The sequence below is a fragment of the Pipistrellus hanaki genome, assembly GCF_964339955.1.
Source record: "Pipistrellus hanaki genome assembly, chromosome: 4".
Taxonomy (NCBI): Eukaryota; Metazoa; Chordata; class Mammalia; order Chiroptera; family Vespertilionidae; genus Pipistrellus; species Pipistrellus hanaki.
Window position 1 is genome coordinate 32,749,283 of NC_140506.1, and position 22,689 is coordinate 32,771,971.

The window sequence follows — 22,689 nt, forward strand, 5'->3', positions numbered from 1 at the left end:
AAGGAGAAGGAGAAGGAGAAGGAGAAGGAGAAGGAGAAGGAGAAGGAGAAGGAGGAAGAAGAGGGCAGGCGTCTTAAGTAGTAACCTGGGACCGCGGGGCCAGGCGTCCATAGTAACCGCAGGGACAGAACAGCCAGACCTAGAACCAGAAAGGGAGACGGGGAGAAGGCCGAGCCTGCCGCCCGCATACACACCTGGGACATTCCGAACTCGGAACCGCAGCAGAACGCTGACCCTTCGCGGCAGTTAAGACCATACTCTGAGTTAAAACCATAACCAGGTGACCCACGTGGGCACCACCACCCTACACCATCCGGCTTCCGGCGGCACCCACAGGCCCTGCTGTGCTCAGCTTCCTCGGGGCTCGGCACTGACTCGGCAGGGCCACGCCCACCCCGGAAGTGGGGCGGAGCTAATAAAGCGTCGGAGCCTGGCGAGCGGAAGTGGCTGTTGGAGGCTTTAAAGTCGCTTTAAATTCCCTCTGTCCCGGGAGCTCGCTCTTTGCGGCTGTGCTCGGGCTTCGCGTGACGGATGGCTGTGGACGTGAAGTCGCGAGCGAAGCGCTATGAGAAGCTGGACTTCCTCGGGGAGGGGCAGGTGCGGCTCCCGGGGCTCGGGGCGTCCCGCGGGCAGGGCGCCGAGTCGCCTCCGCTCTCCCCCGGTTTCCTCGCGCCCTCCGGGGCTGGCGGGGCTGCTGGCCCAGGCTTCCCGGACGCCGCTGCCCCGCTGTCCCCTCCCCCCCCCCCCCCCGAGGGCCCTCTCCTTTCCGGGCACATAGCATTTTTATTTATTTTTTAAAATTTCTTTATTGATTAAGGTATCACCTATTTGTCCTCAACCCCCCATTCCAACAACCCACCCCTCCCTCACAGAGCATTTTTAAAACCATAATATGTTTTACTTGGTTGTTCACTACTCCCAGGCAGGATCGGGCCGTGGGCCGCCCCACCACGCTTCCAGCCAACGGGAGTCCCCTCCTAGAACCCTTGATTCTTGGCTTCCCAAAATCTAAAGTCAAAAGGCAAACACAATCAAACCGCCCTCCCGCAAAGCTTAGGTTGTTTTTGTTTCTCTCTCTAGTTTGCCACGGTTTACAAGGCCAGAGACAAGAACACCAACCAAATTGTCGCCATTAAAAAGGTGAGTTGCACTTTGTTGTCTTGGAGTCCCTTGGACGATGTAGGGATGTGTGAGTTGGTGGCTGGCCCATTTCGCCAGTCCAGGCCTTGCTCTGCTAATGAGGAGTGCCTTAGGTTATTTTCAAAGGAAGCAGAATTTGTTAGTGTCTTGTGTTCCGAGATATAGAACTCGGGTGGAACTGGTTTTTATTGATTTTTAGAAAGAAGAAGGGAGAGGGAGAGAAGCATCAATGGGAGAAACTTGGATGGGCTGCCTCCTGCAGGCCCCCTCCCGGGGATGGAGCCCATAACCGGTCCTGTCCCCTGAACAGGATCCCACTGGTGACCTTGCCCTGCACCAGAGGAAGCCCAATCAACAGATTGAGCTGAACTAGATTTTTGTGCCATTAACTGACATTGAAATGAAAAGAGAGCCGTATGCTGGCTTTATAAATAAACTCAGAAGTTAGCAAAGGGGGTAATAACTGCCAGTCTGTTAGGTCCTCAAAACAAACCATTTCATGTCATTAATTTCCTGGATCACTATTTCTGCCTTACCTGCATCCACTCTATGCATCATATCTATTTTCTGTGGACAGATTTACCATAAAAGGCTTTCGCCGACATCAACAACATTGATGTGCGTGTGTTTTTAAAACTGATTTTAGTATCTTTTTATTTGCATTCACTCAAGAAATTTAGGTTACATTTAGCTTACTTTCTATATGCCAGGCACTTTTCACCAACATTTTTCATTTAACCCTCAAAATAGTCTTGTAAAATACTTAAATTAAGTGCCTTTATTTTACACCTGAGGTTCTTGAAGCTGAGAGAGATTAGCTGGCTTGTCAAGATGATGTGGGTAGTAATGGCTAAAGCTAGGCTTCAAGTCCAGGTGTCCTGCTGCCAGGCTGATTGCTCTTTCCTATGCTACTGAAATCAGTAACCCTTTCAAGGAGAGGCTGTTTTTCTCACTGCCCAAGACCTGCTGATGTGGCAAGTGACCTCCACCTTACCTTTTCTGACTTCTCTCATATTGTTTTCCAGCTTTTGTTCTACAATCTAGCACCAGCTGCTCCTTTGTAAGACCCTTTAACTCTCCCGACCCTTCCTAAAGTTATGTTTTCAATTCTGTTTTTCGATACTCTAGCCACATTGACCTTTCTACTCCTTGAACACATGAAATTCATTCCAGCCCCAGGATTGTTGCATTTGCTCTGCCTTCTGGCTAATACATTTTTCTTCTAAAACGTGGCCTGGCAGATTCCTTATCCTTTAGATCACACTCAAATGCCTCTTCACCCAGAGACGTTTGCTGGACACTGTAGCTAAAACAGGCATGCCTCCCTCCTCCCTGGTGTTCTTTACCATATTTCTCTGATATCTTCATAGCATTTGTCAAAACCTGAAATGCTTTTATCTATGAGTTTATTGTCTGTTTACTTCCACTCAAATCACACTTAGACAGTATGGCTAGTACATTTGTAAACACTCATTAAAAACGTATTCCCTTAACCGACTGATACAATCTCCTCAAACTATTGGCATATTGAGTTCTATCGTTGTCTGAAAGTCCAAGTGGGGTTTTTTGTTTGCTTGCTGTTAACATAAATTAGGGTAAAATCCATCCTATTTCTCTGTGATAGACTAAGGTGACTCAGTGAAACCAAGGGTCCTAATATGTAGTGCCAGCATTCTTCTCAGTTTCTTTATAGAGTGCCCTATAAGCTTAGCCCTTTCCTTACTAGTCATTAACCCTCTGAAGCAGCCAGATGGTCATACCTTGATTAAGGGTTACAAGGTATGTGTTTCTGTTACTGTAAGCTGAAGATAGTATCTTGACCTAAATAGTTTCAGCTGAGGCCTAAGGTGGAACAACCCCCTGGCTACCTTTCCATGAAACTAGAGGAATGCCAGAGCAGACCTCAGAGCTCTCCTCAAGACCTGAAGAAATTATTCATTAACCCTTGCCTCCCCTCCGACCAATCAGCTCCCAACACCACCCTTAACTCCTAACCCACGGGGTCTTATCATTTTGCCCTATATAATCTGTGACCTAAGGCCATCATGGAGCTTTTGAGTATTAGCTACTCTCCCTCTTGGGTGGTGCCATTCATAATAAAATTGTCTTTCTTCACTGCAGTTCTTTTTTTAGAAAGAAAGAAAGAAAGAGAGAGAGAGAGAGAGAGAGAGAGAGAGAGAGAGAGAGGGGGGGGGGAGATTAAGAAAGAAAGAAAGAAAGAAAGAAAGAAAGAAAGAAAGAAAGAAAGAAAGAAAGTTCTTATTGATTTGAGGGAGAGAGAGAGAGGGAGAAATATCAATGTGAGAGAGAAACTTCAATTGGCTGCCTCCAAGGCATGTGCCCTGACTGCAAATCGAACCAATGATCTTTCAGTGCATAAGACAAAGCTTCAACCAACTTAGCCACACCGGCCAGGGCTTGAGTGACTTTGAATATGTACTTCAAAAACTTAAAGGGCAAGGAATAGTTGATTCTTTCTTATTGTATTATTTTTGCCTTTCTGATTAATGATTACCCACTTCCTTCTTGCTTACTAATACTAAATACATATGAGTTGTTAAATGTGCCTTAGGTCATTTTGCTATAGCTAAGTTTTTTGTTGTTGTTTTTTTAAAATATATTTTATTGATTTTTTTACAGAGAGGAAGAGAGAGGAATAGAGAGTTAGAAACATCGATGAGAGAGAATCATCAATCAGCTGCCTCTTGTACACCCCCCACTGGGGATGTGCCCGCAACCCAGGTACATGCCCTTGACCGGAATCGAACCCAGGACCTTTCAGTCCGCAGACCGACGCTCTACCACTGAGCCAAACCGGTTTTGGCAATATAGCTAAGTTTTTAAAGTATGTATGTGTGTGTATTACCCACACAAAGATTCATTAAGTCTAACTTAACATATTATTAATGTTTTCTTTTTCCCCTCTACCAGATCAAACTTGGACATAGATCAGAAGCTAAAGATGGTAAGTTATTTCATTTAATTTGACAGAATAGGAAAGGTTTTTATTCCTACTGAAGAATGAGCAAAGTATTCATTAGAGTTAACAATGGTCTGGGTAGTCATTGCAGGGTCCCAAGAGAATAAAGGTACACTCAGGATAGAGGCAGGAAATTTGTGACTTCTACCATTTGGGTGTAGAGAAGCACATTTAAGTCACTTCAGAAAATGGAAGACAGCAAAGTTATTAGTGGCTTATCTAGTTGTCTTCATTACTGTTTTAGGTGTTGTTACAAGCCATTGTTTCTTCATTTTTCTGAGCTTCTAATTACTTTGAAAATTCAGACTATACCTTCATGGAAGTACACAAAGCTCACTATGGAACTCTTCACCTCCTTCCAAAACCTTGTTTTCTAGAATGCTAATTTGAGTTCTAGCCTTTGCATTGGGAAAAATACTGTCTTATCACTAGTTTGCTATTAGCATAAAGAATCTGCTGCTAATATTTATAGGGCAAGAGAAACGAAGCTATGACTTAGCGTCTATATGCTTCACACTTACGTGTATTGTTATTCTAGCACTGATATGCCATAGATAAAATTAGTATTTTTTTCACCATTTATCATGGTCTATGTACCGTAAGCTATTTTATTATTTTTAAATATTTTTTAATTGATTTTTTACAGAAAGGAAGGGAGAGAGAGAGAGAGAGTTAGAAACATCAATCAGCTACCTCCTGCACACCCCCTCCTGAGGTTGTTCCCCCAACCAAGGTACATGCCCTTGACTGGAATCAAACCTGGGACCTTTCAGTCCGCAGGCTGACACTAATCACTGAACCAAACCGGTTTTGGCATATGTAAGCTATTTTAAAAATAAAGCAATATAGCCCAGTTTGTATTGCTCAGTGGATTGAGCAAGAGGTCCCAAGTTTGATTACTAGTCAGGGTGCATGCCTGAATTGCTGGCTCGATCCCCAATAGGGGCTGTGCAGCATGCAGCCATTCAGTGTGTCTCTCTCATCGATGTTTCTATTTCTCCCCCTTCCTCTCTATCTAAACATCAATAAAAACACATATTTAAAAATAAATAAAGCAATATAAGCCCCAGCCAGTGTAGCTCAGTTGGTTGAGCATCATCCTGTGCACCAAAAGGTTGCTGATTTGATTCTTGGTCAGGGCACACGCCCAGGTTACAGGCTTGATCCCTGGTAGGGGGCATGTAGGAGGCAGCCAGTCAGTGTTCTGCTCTCACATTGATGTGTCTCTTTTCTCTCCCTTCCCCTCTCTAAAAGTCATTTAAAACTTAAAAAAAAAAAAAAAGCTATATAAAGATTTGAGAATTATTTTTCACTTTTTGTTTTGTGCTTTTATATAGGTATAAATAGAACAGCCTTAAGAGAAATAAAATTATTACAGGAGCTAAGTCATCCAAATATAATTGGTGTAAGTATGATCTAAGTTGTTTCTCGTATGTTGACTGAAAGCCCAGCAAAATGAATTGTGGTAAGCAAGCCTTGCAGAAAAGCTTAATAGTTTATCAGGCTAGTATTTCCTATCCTAATTGTTCCTGTAGGCCCTATCTTTTAAAACGATGCAACGGATGAAGTAAATTAAATATTGGCATACAGGCTAATTTTGTCAGAAATCATTTTGAAGCCTAGAGAGCTCTAGTATGTGTAAGACCCTGAGCACAACCTTAGAGGGTTGTGGTGACCAGCTACTTAAATACATGTAAAGTACCTGGAACAGTGCCTGGCATAGAGAATGTGCTCATTTAGTAAATGATGAATGCTACTGTGGTTTATAGAATTTTTTTAGGTAGGAATTTTTCTGAAATAGAGACTGAGTGAGGTTTTTATCAATTCATTTATTATAACTTCCAAAATTTTGGGGGAGAGGTTAAGTATTTAGTGACTTTTTAAAAAATAAATATTTTTGTGCCTCAAAGTACAAATTCCTAGCAAACAAAAACAAAATAAATGTCAAATTTATTAAAATTACTTAAACTTTACAGGGAATTATTGACTGTCCAAATGCTTCTTTCAATTTTTAAAAAATTACTTAGTTGGTGTAATACTGTCAAGTATTTCATAGAGAATCACATTTTTATTTTTTTGAAATTTTGCTTTGCAGCTCCTTGATGCTTTTGGACATAAATCTAATATTAGCCTTGTCTTTGATTTTATGGAAACTGATCTAGAGGTAAGGTTAAGATTCCTAAAGAAATTTCTTTTCTTTGTTTATCAAAAGAGAACCTAAATGTTTATTCCACTTATGAAGATACTGGTAATCAAAAGAATGCTTAACTTTGAAATCTGGATTTACTCTCAAATCTTGGATCTTCTGATCCATTTAGCCATATTCCCAGTATTAAATACAGAGATTGGATTTCATTAGCATTGGCCTACCAATTTACCCTATCCTTATTGACATTATTTTTATTTATTTTTTTTAATGTTTTTTTTTTTTAAATATATTGTATTGATTTCATACAGAGAGGAAGGGAGAGGATAGAGAGCTAGAAACATCGATGAAAGAGAAACATCGATCAGCTGCCTCCTGCACACCCCCTACTGAGGATGTGCCCACAACCAAGGTACATGCCCTTGACCGGAATCGAACCTGGGACCCTTCAGTCCACAGGCTGATGCTCTATCCACTGAGCCAAACCAGTTTCTGCTTGACATTATTTTTAGAGAAATTAATATTAGGCTTTTGAAAATTCAGAGCTTTTTTTTTCATATTATTGTAAAATATCAATCAAGTTTCTTTTTGAGAAAAATAAAGTTGTATGCTTTTCATTATTATTAATTTAATCTCAAAAACTGACAATCCAAGGGTATGGAGCAATTGGAATTCTCGTGCTGGTGAGAATGCAGAATGGTGTAGCTACTTTGAAATATAGTTTTTCATTTTCTTATACAATAAAACAATACGTTTAAGCAATACTGCTGCTAGGTATTTACCCAAGAGAAACAAAGAAACCAACTGGTACACAGATGTTTAGCTTTTCATAATTGCCCTTAGTGGAAACAACCCAAATATCTTTCATTCAGTGAATATATAAACTATGGCACAGCCATACAATGGAATACTATTTGGGAATAAAAGGAAATGCTAACTTATACACCAGTTTAGACAGATCTCAAATACTTTATACTAAACTAGAGGCCCGACGCACAAGCCCGACGCACAAAGATTCGTGCAGGAATGGGCCTTCCTCCCCCAGGCTGCCGGCACCACCTTCGCCCTGGCCTGAGCCACCTTCCCACCTTCCCATGCTGACCCAGAGTGGCTGGGGCACACCACCCCCGGTTGTTCAGCGCCTGTGTATGCAGATTAACCCTCCATCTTTGTTGGGTTAATTTGCATAGTCACTCCTGATTGGCTGATGGGCGCCATGAAGGTACAATCAATTTGCATCTTTCTTTTTAATTAGTGTAGATGAAAGAGGCCAGATTCAAAAGGCTATCTAGCCAAAACCGGTTTGGCTCAGTGGGTAGAGCATCAGCCTGCAGACTGAAAGGTCCCAGGTTCGATTCCCATCAAGGGCATGTACCTTGGTTGCAGGCACATCCCCAGTAAGAGGCATGCAAGAGGCAGCTGATGACTCTCTCTCATTGATGTTTCTAACTCTTATCTCCCTTCCTCTCTGAAAAATATCAATAAAATATATATAATATATATTTTTAAATGGCTATATATATATATAAAAGGCTAATATGTAAATTGTCCCCATGGGAGTTCGACTGGGAAACTGGAAGTTCGATTGCTCACTATGACATGCACTGACCTCCAGGGGGCAGTGTGGAACAAAGGAAGACCTCGGCCAGCAGCCAGAAGTCCCTTATTGGCCCTGATCGCTGGCCAGGTCTAGGGACCCTACCCATGCACAGATTTTGTGCACTGGGCCTCTAGTATGTTATATTATTCCATTTATCTTGATATTCTGAGAAAAGCAAAACTAAAGAAACAGAAATCAGATCAGTGGTTGCTGGGGTTGGAAGTACAATGAAGGATTGAGTACAGAGGGGCCTGAGGGACTTTTGGGGGATTATAGAACTGTAATCTTGATTGTGCTGGTGGTTATACAACTGGGTGTGTTCATTAAAACTCATGGAACTGTGCTCTAGAAAGGGTACATTTAACCTAAATTTGATTTTTTTTTTTTTTTTTTTTTTAAGAAAATGGGCATATTTAGCTTATGTAACTGATAAGTCTAGGAATAAACTGGTTTTGGGCACAGTTATTATCAGAAGTCAGTCTTGTACTTTAATTCACTCTTTTCTTCTCTGTTGTCTTCATATATGGGCATAATTTCTCAATATAGTGGCTCAGATACTTCCAGGCTCATCTTTATTATTGGAAGTATTAACAGATGTCCTCTTTGATTATTGTTCCCCCCATTGACCCCTCCAGCCTGTACCACCTCTCCAGTCCTTCACACTATGATCTGTATCTATGAGCTATGTATATAAATTCCCGGTTTATCTCTCCCCCGCCACCCCCCATTCCCTCTTTGTTTTTTTTAATTCTAGCGCAAGTACTTGGTCTGGTTGATTGGCCTAACTTGAACCACATGTTTATGCCTGAACAGTCTCCTGGACAACAGTGGTAATTAACTATGCTTAGGTCATGAGCCTACTTCTAGAGGCCACAGATGGCGGTCAGTCCATTTTTAACCTTGTAGATTGAGGTGGGAACAGGTGGCTTCCCAAAAGAATTCTAAATGCTATGACCAGATTAACAAAGTTTATTGTTACATATAAACTTTGAAACATATATAGTTTTACATACACCCTGGGGCAAGTGAAAAAACAAGCAATAGGAGACAAACCACTGCTTTCTTCCCAAAGCAAAGATACTTCTCCTAACCATAGGACTGAACATTCTGACCATCTTTCCTCAGGAGAGTTTTGCAGCCTTTCTTGAGATTCTCCTTTTATGTCTGTAAATGATTTTATATGATGGCATTTATTTGTGAAAATAAAGTTACCTATATCTTTTTTACCTGTTTTACAGGTTATAATAAAAGATAGTAGTCTTGTCCTAACACCATCCCACATCAAAGCCTACATGTTGATGACACTTCAAGGGTTAGAATATTTACATCAACATTGGATTCTACATAGGGTAAGGTTTTTAACCAAGTGTGATAACTTCTTTATGTTGTTAAGTTTTATTTAACTAGTTTATTACATAAATGATCTAAACATATAGATTGTTGCCAAAACCAGTTTGGCTCAATGGTAGAGCATCGGTCTACGGGCTGAAAGGTCCCGGGTTTGATTCCAGTCAAGGGCATGTACGTTGGTTGCGGGTACATCCCCGGTGGGGGGTGTGCAGGAGGCGGCTGGTTGATGTTTCTCTCTCATCAACGTTTCTGGCTCTCTATCTATCTCCCTTCCTCTCTGTTAAAAAAAAAAAAAAAAAAAAAAAAAATCAATAAAATATATATAATAAATATATAAATAAATTGTTATAAAAAAAATAAACATGTAGATTGTTAAAGATGTAGCTGGACTATTTTATCCTTCTTTCTTAGTGTGTTCCCTCCATTGTTCCACCAGGTGGTGCTGTGAGGACTGTAAATTACTATGTGAAATTTAGAAATGGAAGAGTCCTTAATATTTTTTCAAAAATTAAGAATTAAAAAAAATTAAAATCCTGAGTGACCTGACCATGGTTATATTATTTTTTTCAAGGTCAGTAGCTGATAACTGACAGTATTAGAACCTAGATTTTTTGGCCTTAAGTCCAGTGTTTTTTGTGCTATACCATTGTTAGTGAGAGTGTGTGTGTGTGTGTGTCAGGGGACAGGGAGGGAATACAGTGAGAATCTGGATTAATTATACAATGCTAAAATACCTTTAGGAAGATAATTTTAGTACTGTAAAGTTCTATGAAGTAATAAAATAAAATTTCTGAAATGGTCAGGTCATTGTTCCAAAAGAACAAGACTGATAATTTAGGTAGGTAAATGTTGTTAGGTACTCTATTTAGGTGAATAGTTAAGAATATATAGTTTATAGTTGGTAACTCTCATATCTTAAATTTAGAATCCCTTTTAGGTTATTGCTAATATATTTTTAATATAGATTTTGAGACTGTTCCTCATCCTTTCTAAATGTATAATGTTTTTATTTACTAAAATTAATATATATTACTATTATTGAATTAATGGCAGTAGCCATTTATTGAGTGCTTACTATTAGCCAGTTATTACACTAGGCTCTTTACAGAAAATATTAAATATAATCCTCACAGCAACCCTATAAAGTAGGAAAACTTAAGTTCAGTGAAATTAGGTACCTTGATCCCTGGTCAATGAAAAAATACTGATTGTTGTTCAATTTCAGGTGTTACTCTGTTTTTGCTAAGTTTAAAGTTGAACCAACTAAATGCCTTGTTATGGTAGTCTCCCCCATCCTGCTTACATGTTTGTTTAAAACTTCCATAACATAGGATCTGAAACCAAACAACTTGTTGCTAGATGAAAATGGAGTTCTAAAGCTGGCAGATTTTGGCCTGGCCAAATCATTTGGGAGCCCCAATAGAGCTTATACACATCAGGTTGTAACCAGGTAAGAATCCCTGAAATAACTGAAATTTATATTGTGCAGGATATTAATCACAAGTGAGCATCATTTGGCTCCTTTTGGCATCATCGTTGGTGTTTTGATGAAAATACAGCTGTTTTTATGTTATGTATATCTTACCACAGTAAAAAAAAAATACAGTTTTTCATACAAACAAGACTTGAATTAAGTCGATCCTCAAACATTTATCTAGTAGTTTTTCAATATATATAATTGTTTTTTAACATTGATTTTTAGGAAGGTTGTGGGGGAGGTAGAGAAACATTGATTTGTTGTTCCACTTAGTTATCCATTCATTGGTTGCTTCATATGTGTCCTGACTGGAACTTGCAACCTTGGTGTATGGCAGTGGTTCTCAACCTTTCTAATGCCTCGACCCTTTTTTAAAAAAATATATTTTATTGATTTTTTTACAGAGAGGAAGAGAGAGGAATAGACAGTTAGAAACATCGATGAGAGAGAATCATCGATCAACTGCCTCTTGCACACCCCCCATTGGGGATGTGCCCACAACCCAGGTACATGCCCTTGACCGGAATCGAACCCGGGACCTTTCAGTCCGCAGACCGATGCGCTACCACTGAGCCAAACTGGTCTCGGAATAATGCCTCAACCCTTTAATACAGTTCCTCATGTTTGGTGACCCCCAACCATAAAATTATTTTCGCGACCTACAGGTTGAGAACTGCTAACCGGACCCCCTAGGACCATCAGAAAACACAGATATTTATATTACGATTCATTAAGAGTTCAAAATTACAATTATGAAGTAGCAACGAAAATAATTTTATGGTTGGAGGTCACCACAACATGAGGAACTATATCAGGGGTCCTCAAATTTTTTAAAGTGGGGGCCAGATCACGGTCCCTCAGAGAGCTGGAGGGCCGGACTATATGAACTACTAATTCCTACTGTAACACCTCGGCTGCGCTCACTGCCCAAAAAACCTGGCGGGCCGGATCAGACTCCTCTGCGGGCCGCATGTGGCCCTCGGGCCGTAGTTTGAAGACCCCTGAACTATATTAAAGGGCCAAGGCATTAGAAAGGTTGAGAACCACAGGTATATGGGGACAAAACTCTAACCAACTGAGCTACCTGACTAGGGCTAGTAACTTTTTTGTTTTGTTTTGTTAATCCTCACAAGAGGATAATTTTTTACATGGCTTTTCAGAGAGGGAAGGAAGAGAGGAGTGGTAGAGATAGAAACAAACATCAGAGTGAGACACATAGACTGGTTGCCTCCTGCACGCACTCCACTGGGGGTAGGGAGGTGAACAAATCCACAACCCAGGTACGGGCTCTTGACAAAATCAAACCCAATACTCTAACCACTGAGATACCTGCCAGGATGGGCTAGTAACTTTTGAAACTAATTTATACTTTTACATTTCCGTTACATAGTTTTTGAAGTTTAGTGGCTATCTTACCTAATAATAGACAAACTTGTAAATTGACCATACCTCCGCCATGCCATCAGCCAATCAGGAGTGACATGCAAATTAACCCAACAAATATGTCGGTTAATTTGCATACACAGGCACTGAGTGATTGGGCAGGCCAGGTGACAACGCAGATGTTATGCCCCACCCCAGTCTGTCAGGGCCTCTGGATAGCGTGGGAAGGCGGGGCTGGAGCCAAAAGAGGCAGCTCCCAAAGCTGAAAGAGGTGGCTCTGGGCCTGAGCAGAAAGGGGCTGGGCTGGAGTGGAAAGGCAGTGCCAGCATCCAGGGAAAGGAAAGCCCATGCTAGCACGAATCTTCATGCATCGGGCTTCTAGTTTTACATAATCAGCTGATTTAGAGAGGACATATATTTACTTTATTGGTTAGTCCTGATTCCATATTTTATATCATTCAGTGTGAGTGAAAATTCTCTAAACGAACAGTGCATTGATATTTGGATTTTTCATGTTATTATACTTGTATTTTATGTTTTTACTTTTTTTTTCTTTTTTTTAATATTTTATTGATTTTTTACAGAGAGGGAGGGAGAGGGATACAAAGCTAGAAACATCAATGAGAGAGAAAAACATTGATCAGCTGCCTCCTGCACACCTCCTACTGGGGATGTGCCCATAACCAAAGTACATGCCCTTGACCAGAATCGAACCTGGGACCCTTCAGTCTGCAGGCCGACGCTCTATCCACTGAGCCAAACTGGGTAGGGCTGTTTTTACTTTTTGTAAATAATTAAAAATCACATTAAATAGATGGAGATAGTAGATTTTATAATTTTCGTCAGGGTGGCATTTGTTAATTTCCAAGACTTTTTAAAAAACATATTTTTATTCATTTCAGAGAGGGAGGAGTAGTGAGAGATAGAAGCATCAATGAGAGAGAGAGAATCATTGATTGGCTACCTCCTACATGCCCCCTTTTGGGGATCTAACCCTATCCAGGGGATTTGCCCTAACTGGGAATCAAACCATGACCTTCTATTTCATAGGTTGATGCTCAACCACTGAACCACACTAGCCATACCCAAGATTTTTTATTTTTTTATTTTATTGATTTTTTACAGAGAGGAAGAGAGAGGGATAGAGAGTTAGAAACATCGATGAGAGAGAAACATCGATTAGCCGCCTTCTGCACACCCCCCACTGGGGATGTGCCCACAACCAAGGTAAATGCCCTTGACCAGAATCGAACCTGGGACCTTTCAGTCCGCAGGCCGATGCTCTATCCACTGAGCAAACCAGCCTGGGCTTTACCCAAGATTTTTTTAACAATCTGAGAAGATCTTTATTTTCTTTTATCTGTTCCTTTAAATTACTTTGTCACCTTCCATATCTCATTGTCAGTCACCTAATGCCTGAGAAAGATGTAAATGGATATAAATAGTTATTAATGTAGCTGCTCTAAAGATTAAGACTATCGTTCAGGAACTTGGGCAAATAGGGACTCACATAAGAGTACTGTACACAGTGTTTTTCATTTTATTTCTCTTTTTTTTTTTTTTTAATATATTTTATTGATTTTGTACAGAGAGGAAGGGAGAGAGATAGAAAGCTAGAAACATCGATGAGAGAGTCATCGATCAGCTGCCTCTTGCACACCCCCCACTGGGGATATGCCTGCAACCAAGGTATATGCCCCCGACCGGAATCGAACCTGGGTCCCTTCAGTCCCCAAGCCGATGCTCTATCCATAGAGCCAAGCCGGTCTCGGCTATTTCTCATATTTTCATGCAACTCAAATGATACTAATGGGTGAGGTAAAATGAGGACTGAGAATTGAGACAGGTTAATGATGTGGATATCATTGTTAACCTTGACAAGAGCCATCTTAGTGGAGTAATAGGATAAAAGCCTAATTGAAAAGAATTTAAGAGAGTAAGAAAAGAGGAATTGCAGACAATAAGAGCAGACAACTCTTCAGACTACCAGAGAATGAAGAAGTAGCTACTAGAGGAAATTGGGTCTAAAGAAGTTTGTGTTGTTTATTTCTTTTTCTTTCTTTTTTTTAATTTTTATTAATTTCAGAGAGAGGAAGGGAGAGGGAAAGAGTGATGAGAGAGAATCATTGATCGGCTGCCTCCTGCACACTCCACACTGGGAAGCAAACCAGAAACTCGGGCACGTACCCTGGCCAGGAATCAAACCATGATTCACGGGTCGACGTTCAACCACTGATCCACACTGGCCGGGCTGTTTCTTTGGTTTTTAGTTTATCTTTTAAAGCTAAAGAAATAACAGTATGTTTGTATATTGATGGTAATAGTTTAGTAAAGAGCAAAAAGTCGATGTAGGAGATAGAGAAGAGAATTACAAGAGCAATACCCTTGAAAATAGGCAAGAGAGGATGGTATCTAGTGCCCAGGTTGATAGATTGGCTTTGAAAAGAGTCAAAGATAACCCTGGCTAGTGTGATTCTCTCTCATTCATACTTCTTTCTCCCTCTCCCCTTTCCCTTCTCCTTTCCCCTTCTCCCTTCCCCTCCCCCTCAAGGATAGTTATAGATGGGACAGCAGATTGAGTAATACAAATGACTAGGTGAGTCCATGGAAAAAAGTGAATTTCATCAGTAGGATAATGTTTTGCTGAGTTTTTTCTTAATACTTTAGCTAAAACTGGTTTGGCTCAGTGGATAGAGCGTTGGCCTGCGGACTGAAAGGTCCCGGGTTCGATTCCGGTCAAGGGCATGTACTTTGGTTGTGGGCACATCCACAGTGGGGGGTGTACAGGAGGCAGCTGATCGATGTTTCTAACTCTCTATCTCTCTCCCTTCCTCTCTGTAAAAAAAAATCAATAAAATGTTTGTTTTTTAAAGAAAAATACCGATACTTTAATACTTTCATTGTAAAATGATAATATTTCTTTTTGTTTTTTAGATGGTATCGGGCCCCTGAGTTACTATTTGGTGCTAGAATGTATGGTGTAGGTGTGGACATGTGGGCTGTTGGCTGTATATTAGCAGAGTTGCTTCTAAGGGTAAGTCTTGAGATGCTGTACACACCTCAATATTGTTATAGGTACTTGTTTTTATTATTTATGGAGGAATTATCTTCTTAGAGATAATTTCCAGAGTGTAGCACCATCCTTAAAACAAAAAGCCAATAAACCAATTAAAACAAAATCCCCATCCCTAATACAACCTTTTTATTAATGCTAATGTGAGATACGATAATAACGGTTTTATTATTGATCATCCCTATGTTCTGAAATATAACTATGATAAAACCTCATTGGATTGTAACATGGTAATGTCTCTGCAGTAACTAAATGTATCAGGATGAACTTTTGTATTCATGGGACTTTGGGGTGTTTAAATGTACACTTTAAGAGCTATGTAATACCAACCACAGCAGCTACAGCTGTGTTACTAACTTAAACCTTAAACCTGTGTGAGAGGATTGTTTTAGTTCTCTTCAAGCAAAGCAGACACGGTGATCCTATACCATTTTTCTGAGTGAGACCATACTAGGGATGGAGCCCACAACCTGGGCATTTTCCCAGACCGGAGATCGAACCATGACCTCCTGGTTCATAGGTCGGTGCTCAACCACTGAGCCACACTGGTTGGGCAGTGTTTCATATTTTAAGCTGTCCCTTTGCTCTTTGAAAATGTCATCGATGGAAATGCTTTCCATACAGTTCTAGATCTGTAGTCCAAACATAATAATTGAAAATAGAATCATTACATAATATTGTTATATTGTATACTAGAGTCCCTATGCATGAAAATTCGTGCATGGGTTGGGTCCCTAGGCGTGGCCATTGATCAGGGTTGATTAGGGCCTTCTGGCTAATGACCAAGGCCTGCCTTCATTCTGCGCTGCCCGCTGGTGTTCTGTGCACATCATAGCAAGTGATTGAACTCCCAGTCTCCTGATCGAATTCCTGAAGGCTAATATTTATATTAGCCTTTTATATATATATATATAGAGAGAGAGAGAGAGAGAGAGAGAGAGAGAGAGAGAGAGAAGATAATTACAAATTACATATTTTAACTATATAATTATGTTATATTGTATAATATTGATAATTATATAATATTGAATGCAGAATAGTTAATAGATTCACTATTATAAGCTTTCAACTCTTCTTAAAGTTTTGAGTTTTATTTAAATTTTATAAAAGTAGGTTTAAAAAGCTACTTAATCTAGAAAATAGAGGATCAATAAGTAAGCCTATATTCTACCAAAGTAATCAATGTAATTCAAATCATTTTAGAAGAAAATTGGTCTGTATTCTGAACCTCCTCTGTTATTGTTAAATGAAAAAAAATAAAAGACATATTTATACCAGTGATAACTGTTTATTTGTGGAGTGATACTTAACTTGGCAGGGCAAGACTTATCCATTTCACCCCTGTGATTTCCCCAAATGTGGGAACTCAGCGGTATAATTTAAGGTATGGGGGACTGCATTCATGGGAAAAAATAAAAGATTTGTGGAATGAATAAAATGGTCCTGTTCACTGTGTTAGCAACGACAGGACCTAATGCCACATCCAGTATACCTAGACTACGTTTTAATTTTTGTTATAATTTTGTTTTTCTTATTAAATGTATAGTTTCATTTGCATAATGACTATTATAAACCACTTTGAAATATTTGCCTCTCTCTTTCAGGTTCCATTTTTGCCTGGAGATTCAGACCTTGATCAATTAACAAGAATATTTGAAACATTGGGCACACCAACTGAAGAACAGTGGCCTGTAAGCGTTCATACATTTTTTTTGAAATTTGGTTAGGATTATATATAGTGCTGTCACGTAAATATTCCTTAAAGAAATGTGTTCATTGTCTTTTACTTTACTGGTGATTAATTTAGTAATTTAAGTTGCTAAATGTTATATGTACAGTTCATTAAAATATCCTCACTTGTTTATTCATAAATTAAAATTATAGACCTTTTTATTTTCCTTATTATAGCCCCATCTCCTGGGAAATAAATACTAAAAAAGGGAAATTTTAATTAGACTGTTACCTTCTGCAATGAAATTAACAAAGCTGGATTTAGGTCAAATGAGTTTATTTTCTGCTATTATTTCCTCAACTTTCTAATTGAAAGTTTGCTATGTGTTCAAATTATAAGACCTGCCCTATTATCATTTATTGATAAAATTTATTAATAGATGTGATTCTTTTTCAGTTAGTTTTTTTGTGTGTATTTTTGTTTGTTTTTGTTTTTTTAATTTTTATGTTGAAAGTAATACTTTCATTACTTTGAGGTAGTTTTTGTATGAGATGTGAGACTTGGGTCAGGGTCAGTTTTTAAGTCTTGAAATCAGATAGCATGATTCTGCTCACTTTTTCTTTTCTTTTTTTCTTTTAAATTTTTTTTATTTTATTGATTTTTTACAGAGAGGAAGAGAGAGGGATAGAGAGCTAGAAACGTCGATGAGAGAGAAACATTGACCAGCTGCCTCTTGCACACCCCTACCAGGGATGTGCCCGCAACCAAGGTACATGCCCTTGACTGGAATCGAACCTGGGACCTTTCAGTCCGCAGACCGACGCTCTACCACTGAGCCAAACCGGTTTCGGCACTTTTTCTTTTTTTATACTTATTTTATCTATTTTAGTTCCTTTGGCTCCTACATAAATTTTAGAATAATCTATATATATAAAGGACTAAGTATCCATCTGTCCTACCAGTCGCTACGATGCACACTGATCATCAGGGGCCAGACACTTAATGCAGGAGCTGCCCACTGGTGGTCATTGAGCTCCCACAGAGGTAGCACCGTTTAGCCAGAAGCCAGGCCCTCTCCCGCCTCCACAGCAACACTAAGAAGCAGCGAGCAGGTGGGCAGTAAGGAGTGAGGGGTCCCAGACTGAGAGTGCATAGGCCAGGCCAAAGGGGAACCCCTGCCCAGTGCACAAATTTTGTGCACCATGCCTTTAGTCTATATATACAAAAGCCTAAGCAACTGGTTGACTAGTCGCTATGATGCACAATGACCATCAGGGGGCAGATACCCAACTCAGGAGCTGCCTCTTTGTGGTCACTGTGCTCCTACAGCCAACCTCCAACCTCCCGCAAGCCCTCCCCCTGGCTTGCCAACCTCCCATGGCCCCAATCACCAGCCAGGCCAATTTGTGTGCTGGGACTCTAGTTTAAAAATAAACGACACCACAGACCTGGTGCCGATAAACCAACACTCGCCTTTCCCCAAGTGGGACACAGGCCCCACCACCACCCCAGAATGACACCCCACCAAATCACAGCCAACGCTGCCAAGACCCCATGGCACAAAATGTGACTCACAGCCCAGCCCAGCCTGAAAACGGTGACTGTGGGCTCCAGGTAATGATGTCACGTACAACACCCGGCTTCCTCTCTCTAGTGACTAGTATCCTTGGAGTTTCTTCAGCCTAGAAACCTGCTTGCTTTATAGCCAGGTGCAAACATTTTACAGTTTAACCAAATGTTTGTAAAGCATTTTCCTCTGTCTCATTTGATCCTCACATAAGTCCTTGAATAGGTAGATAGGAGACTTGGTAGAATCCTATTTTCTTTTCATTAGGAAAATGTAAATAGTGCTATTAAAATATTTCTTCTAATTAATTTCCTTTCAATGTGCATGAATTCATGCACTGGGACACAGTCTTATATAATAATTTTGCCAGAATGTTGTAAGAATTGCATTAAACCTATCTATAAATTAGAGGAGGAATAACATCTTTATGATTATGAATCTTTCAATCCATGAACATAAATCTCACCATTTATTTAGAGCTTTGATCTATTTCATCAATGTTGTGTAGTTTTCTGTATAGTTCTACACGTGCTTTTTAGATTTTTACCTAAGTTTTTCATTGTTCTTTCTGAGTGATTCTAAATGGCATTTTAAAAATCTCATTGCTAATATATAGAACTACAATTGATTTTTGTGCATTTATTTTATATTGTGCAATTTTACTCAGTTAATCTAGGAGTTTTTATATGTATTTCTTGGGATTTTCTACATAGATTATGATATCATCTATGACAGTTTTATTTCTTCATTTGAGATCTATATGCCTTTTAATTCTTTAAGTTTGAATTACAAAATATTTTTACAGGACATGTGTAGTCTTCCAGATTTCGTGACATTTAAGAGTTTCCCTGGAATCCCATTACCACACATCTTCAGTGCAGCAGGAGACGACTTGCTAGCTCTCCTACAAGGCTTATTCTTATTTAATCCGTGTACTCGAATTACAGCCACACAGGTATTTTAGCATATCTTTCTTGTATTGGGAAATATGAGGATCATCTTAACTGTAGCACTGATAAGATAAAAATAGGATTTCATAAGATTGTCTAACATTGTTTACTAAACTGGAAAGATGTGTTTTTGTTTTAAGGAATAACATTTTATCTTCAAGCTACAAGCTCTATTCAGATATTGGTATTAAATTATGTATGCACAACTACAGGACAGTTTATTTGGGACATATACATATCAATTTCATAATTAATTGGCTTTCAAGTAGTCTTCCTAGAGAAGAAAAAGTAACAAGGTTTGTGTTAAGACACTGGTATTTTTCTTTTTTAAAATATGTTTTTATTTCAGAGAGAAAAGGGAGAGGAAGAAAAACATAGAAACATTAATGATGAGAGAGAATTACTGACAGGCTGCCTCCTGGAAGCCCCCTAACAAGGGATCAAGCCCACAACCAAGGCATGAGCCCTGACTGGGAATTGAACTGTCAGTTCTGGTTTATAGGTTGATGTTCAACCATTGAGCCACAACCAGCTGAGCAAGACACTGGTATATTTCAATGAGACGTTTGATGTATAATAGAAATGTGCCAACCCTAATGCCTAAAGCGTTTTGTTGTTTCCCATAAAATACAGTCCAGATATGCACACTGGCCATTATTACAGTCAGAAAGTGATAATGGGGAGAAAATGGTATAGTTCAGTAAACTGTGCTTATAAGGGATTGGAAAATAGTCCAAAAAGAACAAACACTGAAACTGACAGTTATTTAAATAAAATAAGAATCAAACTCACCCTAGTTAGTTTGACTCAGTGGATCTAAGAGCATCGGCCTGCAAACTAAAGGGTCCCAGGTTCGATTCCAGTCAAGGACACATGCCCGGGTTGTGGGCTTGATCCCAGTAGGGGACATGCAGGAGACAACCAATAGATGATTCTCTCACATCATTGATATTTCTACATCATTGATATTTCTCTCTCCTTCTCCCTCTCCCTTCCTCTCTGAAACCAATAAAAACATTTTTTTATTTTTTTTTTAAAAAGGAATGAGGCACCGATACATGCCACCACCCAAATAAACCTTGAAACATAAAAAATGAAGAATCAAACTCAAGAAAAACTTGAAAGACCAAGTATTATTTGGGACATATACATTTTTCTTTTTTAAAATATGGGAGCACACTGACGACCAGAGGGCAGCTCTTGTGTTGAGTGTCTGCCCCCTGGTGGGCACTGAGCATCCCGCAGCTCAAGTATATTGGCTCTTATAAAAAAAGAGAGAAATGTTACACAACACAAAAATATAAGAACTATAGATGTGAGAAAAACAAAACACATTTTCCTTGTTTAAAAACAAGCACATAGCCCTAACTGGTTTGGCTCAGTGGATAGAGTGTCAGCCTGCGGAATCAAGGGTCCCAGGTTCGATTCTGGTCAAGGGCATGTACCTTGGTTGCGGCACATACCCATTGGGGAGTTTGCCAGCAGCAGCTGATGGATGTTTCTCTCTCATCAATGTTTCTAACTCCATTCATCTCCCTTCCTCTCTGTAAAGAATCAACAAAATATATCTAAAAACAAGCACATAAACAGAAAGGGTAGAATCACAAACTCTTAAAATCGGGGCAGGGATATGTAAAACTGTAACAGCGCAATGATTTGGCTTCATAAAGGAAGAGACTGATTAAAATGAAATGTCAAGTCTTCCGATCTAACAACACTTGTTAATGCACAATATATCAAGGATACAAAGTGGGCTTTTCTTTCACTTGTTTATTGCAGATTACCAAATCACTTTTTAATGCATTTACTTCTATAAGCCTTCTCTTTTTATGTAAATGCTACATTAATACATAAAACTATCTTTTCACCCATATGTAGATGCATATTATCTCCATCATAAGAAACTTCAGATCAGGTCAAATTATCTAGAAAGTTGTTTTCATTAATAGTAAAACTGTTGTGTTTTGAACTATAAAGCCCATAATGCATAGAGAGCTGAATTACATAATATCTTATTAAGGATATTTCATATTTAGTATAGACGGTAATTGTGGAAAATTAAAAGGTAGTCTTTCTTACCGTAATAGAATTATCAGTCAATCTTGGGCTCCTAGATGTTTTTTTTTTGGTAATAATTTGCTTGTCTAAATACTTGACATTAATTTCATTTTTTGGAAGCAGGGGGCTTCACATAGCACTTTTAATATCCCAACAATTTTAAGGTTAGATTTCCTTAAACACAATCCAGATACTCGTTTAAAAGTTTACTTTCTTTGCTATCTGTTCTTTTAAAAGGCATTGAAAACTAAGTATTTCAGTAATCGGCCAGGGCCAACACCTGGATGTCAACTGCCTAGACCAAACTGTCCAGTGGAAACCTTAAAGGAGCAGGCTAATCCATCTCTGGCAACGAAACGGAAGAGAACCGAAAACTTGGAACAAGGTAAGAACTCTCATTTATATAAGAAATGCAGTGAATTCAGATAGAATGTGGTGTTTTTAGCTGCATTTGTTGAAATTCCATTGAGAACACTTACATTATGCTCTTTAAAAGGATAACACTTTTGAGTGAACCTCTGAGTAACCAGAACTATCAATGTGTACCTTCTCTTCATGAATTCCTACTGTTACCCTGTATGCTTAATGTTTAACAAATGTTATTGGAAAAATTAAAGCAAGTAAAATAAATGTAATGGGAATGCAATGACTGCTTAAAATTGCCATAAACTTAAATGTGAACAACCTCTTTTTCTTTTTTTTTCACCTAGGAGGATTACCCAAGAAGCTAATTTTTTAGTTACAGATAACACTGGACAGTATTTCACTACTGAAGGAAATAGTAAAAAAGGCAAAAAAAAAAAGTAAATATTAAGTAAATGCTATAGAAGGAATTGTAAATATTCTACACTTGTAAAATATGTAAAACAATTATTTTTATTAAATGTATTTTAAAACAAACTTAATTTTGATTTTTCTGATTAGAGTGCACAAATAAGTTCAGTTCTCTGAAATGCATTAAGGAAATAAAAATAATTTCTAGTTATTTTGATGATCTGGCTCCTATAACATCACAAAGTTGGAGTAATAAGGACAATATAGTAGTAATGTAGCAAATACTTTAATACGCTAAGTAGGAAAAAAAAGAAAAATTATTACAGATAAAATTGAAGTCCTTAATATGTCATTCTATTCAGTTTCTCCTTTTTCACCCTACCCAAAGGAAAATGACTCAGGAGATGAGTGTGTCCTCCTTGATTTTATACTGCTATTTTATAAAATTACATGTAGTAATACACAGCATTATTTTGGGTCTCAAATTTTTATGTGATAGATTGTACACCTCATCCTGCA

At 38.9% G+C, this 22,689-nt stretch overlaps 1 protein-coding gene across 2 annotated transcripts; it reads left to right on the forward strand.

Annotated features, from left to right (window-relative positions):
- The first annotated feature begins 422 nt into the window (after positions 1 to 422).
- CDK7 (cyclin dependent kinase 7) lies at positions 423 to 22,296 on the forward strand. 2 transcript variants are annotated; one of them, XM_084880928.1, is made up of 12 exons: positions 423 to 597; positions 1,081 to 1,140; positions 4,072 to 4,105; positions 5,458 to 5,525; positions 6,216 to 6,284; positions 9,105 to 9,215; positions 10,548 to 10,666; positions 15,011 to 15,110; positions 16,754 to 16,840; positions 19,194 to 19,343; positions 21,634 to 21,781; positions 22,107 to 22,296. In XM_084880928.1, exons 1-12 carry the CDS (start codon positions 532 to 534, stop codon positions 22,133 to 22,135), a joined length of 1,041 nt encoding a protein of 346 aa, XP_084737054.1. In that variant the 5' UTR covers positions 423 to 531; the 3' UTR covers positions 22,136 to 22,296. The 2 variants fall into 2 exon arrangements, with proteins under 2 accessions (XP_084737054.1, XP_084737055.1); XM_084880929.1 differs by lacking the exons at positions 5,458 to 5,525; positions 6,216 to 6,284 and having other exon boundaries at positions 424 to 597.
- Positions 22,297 to 22,689: the final 393 nt, after the last annotated feature.